This window comes from Notothenia coriiceps, unplaced genomic scaffold, assembly GCF_000735185.1.
Source record: "Notothenia coriiceps isolate Sejong01 unplaced genomic scaffold, NC01 NC01_scaffold00030711, whole genome shotgun sequence".
Taxonomy (NCBI): domain Eukaryota; kingdom Metazoa; phylum Chordata; class Actinopteri; order Perciformes; family Nototheniidae; genus Notothenia; species Notothenia coriiceps.
Window position 1 is genome coordinate 1 of NW_011363412.1, and position 7357 is coordinate 7357.

Below are 7357 nucleotides of genomic sequence, written 5' to 3' on the forward strand. Positions count from 1 at the left end.
AAACTGCTGATAGAAATAATTGATGTGAATGACAATGCCCCGGAAATATCTGTGACGTCACTCATGACCCCAGTAAAAGAAGATGCAGAAATGGGCACAATAGTTGCTTTGGTTACAGTAAGTGATAAAGATGGAGGAAGCAATGGTGTGACTAACTGTAAGGTAGTGGGATCTTTTCCTTTTAAGCTGAAGTCCAACTACAAAAATGACTATTCATTAGTAGTAGATGGAGCACTGGACAGAGAAAACATTTCTCTTTACAATGTCACAATTACAGCAACAGATGAGGGAAATCCACCTCTGTCCAGTATCAGAGTCATTACTGTTCATGTGTCTGATGTCAATGATAATGCACCTCGATTTATGGAGCCTGTGATTAATGTTTATGTGAAAGAAAACAGTGCAGTAGGCTCAGTTATTCATACAATACGGGCCTTTGATCCTGACTTAGACAGAAATTCACAGCTGACTTATAAGTTGTTAGATAGTTCCCCAAAAAATATTCCTATTTCATCCGTTTTAAACATCAACTCAGAGACTGGAGATATAGTCAGCCTGCAGTCTTTTAACTATGAGGAGTTAAACACGTTTCAGTTTAAAGTCCAGGCCACAGACTCTGGTGTTCCTCCTCTCAGCAGCAACGTGACTGTGAACGTTTTAATTCTGGATGAAAATGACAATAATCCAACAGTCCTCGCGCCCTATTCTGAGCACGGCTCCGTTAACAGTGAGAGCATCCCCTATTCTGCTGAGGCGGGATACTTTGTGGCAAAGATCAGGGCTGTAGACGCAGACTCTGGATACAATGCGCTGCTTTCGTATCACCTCTCTGAGCCCAAAGGAAACAACCTCTTCCGGATTGGAACCAGTAGCGGAGAAATCAGGACTAAGAGGAGAATGAGTGACAATGACCTGAAAACTCACCCCTTGGTGGTGTTGGTTTCTGATAACGGAGAACCCTCCCTGTCAGCTACTGTGTCTATTGATGTGGTGGTGGTTGAGAGCACAGCTGACATCCAGACTCAGTTCAGACATGTGCCCATACAGGAGGAGAGCTTCTCTGATTTGAACCTGTATCTGCTGATCGCCATTGTGTCGGTGTCAGTGATCTTTCTGCTGAGCCTCATCAGTTTAATAGCTGTCAAATGCCACAGGACAGACGGCAGTTTCAGCAGGTACAGCGCCCCAATGATCACCACCCACCCTGACGGGAGCTGGTCTTACTCTAAATCTACTCAGCAGTATGACGTGTGTTTCAGCTCAGACACAATGAAGAGTGACGTAGTGGTTTTCCCCGGACCGTTTCCGCCTGTAGATGGTGAACTGATCAGTATTAACGGAGGAGACACGTTTACCAGAACTCAGACTTTACCCAACAATGACAAGGTGAGTTGTTTGCAGTCTCAATCATTTTTCCTTGACTTGCAAACATAACAGAAATTCAGAGATTCAACAAAACAGTATATAATTTGCATTTTAAGTGATAGCAGGCCTGTAATTAGTTGTTAAACAGAGGAAATGTCATTCATGTAGATTTGTAGAGAATGTTGTCACTGGCAGTAATTTGTCAACTTTAATTTGATATTTTTCTCTTTACTCAACTGGTACAAAGCAGACCTTTGATTAAAACTAAAGGTATAATATATTTCACGTGTTGTAATATTAGACATACGGGGTGCTACTTCATTCTTAAAATTATATTCTGAATTGTAACACGTGGGGTCGCCGATGACCACAGTTTTTTCTGAGCTCGGTGTTTTCAGTCTCCTCCTTCCCGTGTGAAGCGTCAGCAGACAGCGAGTGCTTTGTGAGAGAAACACGAGTGGCGATGAAAAGGAGAGGACTGGAGTAGATGGGAATACAATGCTGGCTAATCACGAAGCTTTTTATGGATACATATTATTTGTATCACGGAACTATCTTTGAAAGCAACGATGGGCATCGGAAGGAATAACGGATTACTCTGTTGGCTGTTAGTCTTGTTTTTGTCGGACTGGTCTGCTGCTCAGACATCCTACACTGTTTCCGAGGAGGTGGACAAAGGGACTGTAGTGGGGAATCTCGCAAAGGATTTAAACGTCAACTTCCGAGAGCTGCAAACAAGGAATCTAAATATCGTGTCTGGGTACAGTAAGAAATATTTCGAGGCCAATTTTAAAACGGGGGATCTTATTGTTAATGAGCGAATAGACCGCGAGGAGCTTTGTCCAAACACGATGAAGTGCACGCTCAATTTAGAGGCTATTCTTAGTAATCCTATGGTGCTTCGTCGCATTGAGGTGGTTATTGTTGATTTAAATGACAACACACCGACATTTGTCGAGAAGTCATATTCGCTTAACATATCTGAATCATCACCTACGGGTGAACGCTTCTTGCTTCCCCTGGCTCTTGATGCAGATACCGGAGGCAATTCAGTGAAGTCTTACAGGCTCAATCAAAACGAATACTTCTCCTTAGATGTGCAGAGCGGTGGAGAACATAGTGCATCTGCTGAATTAGTGCTACTGAAAGATTTAGATCGTGAAAAACAAGCTGTTATTAAATTAACGCTGACTGCTATAGATGGAGGAAAGCCTCCAAAAACCGGAATCCTATACATACATGTAAATGTTCTCGACGTAAATGATAATACGCCGTCATTCAGTAAAACACTTTACAAGGCACGGGTTAATGAAAATGTGCAAGCTGGGTCACTAGTTATTCCACTGAGTGCCACAGATTTAGACGAGGGGGACAACGGGAAGCTTGGTTATTCTTTTGTCAAGCGTGGAAACTTTAATCCTGCAGATATGTTCAACATTAACGCACAGTCTGGAGAGATCACAGTCAAAGGAAAGTTGGATTTCGAGGCACAATCAGCATATGAAATTCATGTGCAGGCAAAAGATCAGGGTGTTTCGCCTCGTAGTGCAAGTGGAAAGCTGCTGGTAGAGGTAGTCGATGTAAATGACAATGCCCCGGAAATTGTGGTGACGTCACTCATGAATCCCGTTAGAGAAGATGCTGCAATAGGAAGCGTTGTCGCTTTAGTGACGGTAACCGATCAAGATGGAGGAAAAAACGGCCAGACACACTGTAGACTTATTGGTTCTGCACCTTTCAAACTGACTTCCAATTATAACAATTATTATTCTTTAGTTGTCGATGGAGCTCTTGATAGAGAAGGGTGCTCTTTTTACAATGTGACGATCAAAGCTGCTGATGAAGGGACCCCTCCTCTTTCCAGCATCAGCGTTATTACTGTTCAGGTTTCTGATGTAAATGATAATGCACCTGGTTTCATTGAACCCGTGATTAATATTTATATAAAAGAGAATAGTCCTGTTGGAGTTTGTATATATAAGATAACTGCAGTCGATCCTGACGTAAACGAGAACGCGAGAGTAACATACTCTTTAGATGGTGATTCAAAAAGTATTCCGATAACTTCAGCTGTAAATATCAACTCGGAGACTGGAGATATAATAACCTTGCAGTCTTTTAACTATGAGGAGTTAAAAACGTTTCAGTTTAAAGTCCAGGCCACAGACTCCGGTGTTCCTCCTCTCAGCAGCAACGTGACTGTGAACGTTTTAATTCTGGATGAAAATGACAATAACCCAACAGTCCTNGAGAGCATCCCCTATTCTGCTGAGGCGGGATACTTTGTGGCAAAGATCAGGGCTGTAGACGCAGACTCTGGATACAATGCGCTGCTTTCGTATCACCTCTCTGAGCCCAAAGGAAACAACCTCTTCCGGATCGGAACCAGTAGCGGAGAAATCAGGACTAAGAGGAGAATGAGTGACAATGACCTGAAAACTCACCCCTTGGTGGTGTTGGTTTCTGATAACGGAGAACCCTCCCTGTCAGCTACTGTCTCTATTGATGTGGTGGTGGTTGAAAGCACAGCTGACATCCAGACTCAGTTCAGACATGTGCCCATAAAGGAGGAGAGCTTCTCTGATTTGAACCTGTATCTGCTGATCGCCATTGTGTCGGTGTCAGTGATCTTTCTGCTGAGCCTCATCAGTTTAATAGCTGTCAAATGCCACAGGACAGGCGGCAGTTTCAGCAGGTACAGCGCCCCAATGATCACCACCCACCCTGACGGGAGCTGGTCTTACTCTAAATCTACTCAGCAGTACGACGTGTGTTTCAGCTCAGACACAATGAAAAGTGACGTAGTGGTTTTCCCCGGACCGTTTCCGCCTGTAGATGGTGAACTGATCAGTATTAACGGAGGAGACACTTTTACCAGAACTCAGACTTTACCCAACACAGACAAGGTAGGCAATATTGTGCTGAATGCTAGAGGAACTTCACAATGGTATCATGCAAAACACTGAAATGTTATACCTGTTTAGACATCATAATATTTACAATATTTAGATAAATAAAAAGGTGAGTTTTTTAAACCCAAGAGTAGATTTAGTTCTGTTGATTTATTCATTACATTTCTGAAAGAAGTGTTATGAGATTACCAGATGTTTTATTAATGCAACATTTGCTGACTTTCTGTGAAAAATGATGTGAAACAAAATAGTTATTTTGGGGGATATACAGTTAAATCATCAATTTCACCTGCGAGATTATGTTGAATTCTCTTTACAGTTGCTGAATAATAGCATTTTAGGCAGAGAGGTGAAGTCTTAGTTGGTTGAACTTGTTCTGTCATTCTGGTGACGAGTAGTGACGCTGTCTGGTGCTGAACCCTGCATGGTGTGTTTGCGGTTACTTGTTTAATGCCAGGCCCTGGTTTCTTTGTAAAATAGATTTTATATATAGTGTTCTAATGAAAATATTTTTTTCAGGGCACCATTTAGGCTTTATTTGATTTTGTTCTTCTAACCTTTTATGCTCTTAACTTGTTTTTATTACCATATTTTAATCAATATGTTCCTTAGATAACTTTTTATTTTATTGTATTTTTTTATACTTTGAGATGACGTTGTTCTTATAGTGTGCTATATAAATAAAATGCATTATTATTATTATTATTATTATTATTATTATGTATTATAGAATTTTCGTGTCTGAATATTTTAGCACCAAAATGTCAGTTGGTGTCGCTCGAGACCGCAGTATTTGTGTGGCTATTTGTTCACAGACTCCTCCTCTTCTTATGAAGCTTCAGTAGTCCACCAGTGCTTAGTCAGAAAATACGCTCATGGTTACAGGACAACGGGGGGCTTCATATGTTATTCTCCTAAAGCGCGTGGAGGTGTTCGGAATGTATTCTTTATTTTATTCTGTGGCAGCGATGGGACGGGAAGGACTAACAGTGACTATTTGGATACAGATAATAGCTTTGCTTTGTTCGTGTGAACGGTCTGCAGCGCAGCTGTCTTTCTCCGTTTCGGAGGAGGTCGACAAAGGAACAGTAGTGGGAAATCTCGCCAAGGAATTACAGATTAATGTTCACGATTTGGAAAAACGGGATTTACGAGTTGTGTCTGGGAATATCAAGAAATATTTCGACGTGGATTTAAAAACTGGTGCTCTTTATGTCTACGATAGGATTGATCGTGAAGAGCTCTGTCCAAATACGGCAAAATGTTCCCTGAATATAGAAGCCATTCTGAGCACCCCAATGCATTTGCATCGCATCGAGGTACACATCATTGATACTAATGATAATGCACCATCTTTTCGAGAAAAAGAAAAGATTTTCAATGTTTCGGAATCTTCTTCAACCGGGGAGAGATATTTACTCCCAGTGGCAAATGACGCAGACACCGGTAGTAACTCGGTAAAGAGCTACACGCTGAGTCCTAATGAGTATTTCTCACTGGACGTACAGAGCGGCGGACAGCACAGTGAGTCAGCCGAACTTGTGCTACAGAAATCTTTAGACAGAGAGAAACAGGCTGTTATATACCTTACTTTAACTGCTCTAGACGGAGGAAAACCTGCACGCTCAGGGACCTTAAAAATAGTGATGCATGTAATGGACATTAACGACAATGCTCCGATATTTAGTAAACCTCTCTATAAGGCTCAGGTGACTGAAAATGCTCCATTTCAGACATCCATACTGACTGTAACTGCAACAGATTTAGATGAGGGAATAAATGGTGAGATGATGTATTCATTTATTGAGAGGGGGAATTTCAATCCTGAAGTTTTATTCTCAATAAACCCAGACACAGGAGAAATAACAGTTAAGGGAAAAGTTGATTATGAAGAGAATACAGCATATGATATTCGTATACAGGCGAGAGATAAAGGTACGCCTTCTAGAAGCGTGCATGGTAAAGTGTTAGTGGAAGTTACTGATGTTAATGACAATGTACCTGACATTATTATAACCGCTCTTATGAGCCCAGTTAAAGAGGATGCTGAGGTGGGTACAGTGGTGGCTTTAGTGACAGTCACTGATAAAGATGGAGGTAATAACGGTCTCACCAATGCTAAAATCATTGGGTCAGTGCCTTTTAAACTCAAGCTTAACTATAAAAATTATTATTCATTGACAGTCGATGGACTTCTTGATAGAGAGATTGTTTCTCAATATAATGTCACGATCATAGCCACTGATGAAGGCAATCCACCTCTCTTCAGCACCAGTGTTATTCCTGTTCACATTTCTGATGTGAATGACAATGCCCCATTATTCTCAGAGCCTGTGATTAATGTGTATGTGGCTGAGAATAGTCCAGTGGGAGCTACTATCTTTACTATAACAGCAGTTGATCCTGATTTAGGAGAACATGCGAAAGTAACATATTCATTATTAGATGGCACTACAACAACTATTTTACTAGCTTCTGTAGTAAACATCAACTCAGACTCTGGAGATATAGTCAGCCTGCAGTCTTTTAACTATGAGGAGATACAATTGTTTCAGTTTAAAGTCCAGGCCACAGACTCTGGTGTTCCTCCTCTCAGCAGCAATGTGACTGTGAACGTTTTAATTCTGGATGAAAATGACAATAATCCAACAGTCCTCGCGCCCTATTCTGAGCACGGCTCCGTTAACAGTGAGAGCATCCCCTATTCTGCTGAGGCGGGATACTTTGTGGCAAAGATCAGGGCTGTAGACGCAGACTCTGGATACAATGCGCTGCTTTCGTATCACCTCTCTGAGCCCAAAGGAAACAACCTCTTCCGGATCGGAACCAGTAGCGGAGAAATCAGGACTAAGAGGAGAATGAGTGACAATGACCTGAAAACTCACCCCTTGGTGGTGTTGGTTTCTGATAACGGAGAACCCTCCCTGTCAGCTACTGTGTCTATTGATGTGGTGGTGGTTGAAAGCACAGCTGACATCCAGACTCAGTTCAGACATGTGCCCATACAGGAGGAGAGCTTCTCTGATTTGAACCTGTATCTGCTGATCGCCATTGTGTCGGTGTCAGTGATCTTTCTGCTG

The 7357-nt window shown here is 41.8% G+C and overlaps 1 protein-coding gene across 1 annotated transcript in view; it reads left to right on the forward strand.

Annotated features, from left to right (window-relative positions):
- The first annotated feature begins 1853 nt into the window (after positions 1 to 1853).
- Positions 1854 to 7357, forward strand: part of LOC104959673 (protocadherin alpha-13-like) — a 6844-nt gene continuing 1340 nt past the window's right edge. The window contains exons 1-2 of the mRNA XM_010787573.1: positions 1854 to 3591; positions 6912 to 7353. Coding sequence (XP_010785875.1) covers positions 1935 to 3591; positions 6912 to 7353 — 2099 coding nt within the window. The 5' untranslated portion in view covers positions 1854 to 1934. The remainder of the gene's footprint in view (positions 3592 to 6911; positions 7354 to 7357) is intronic.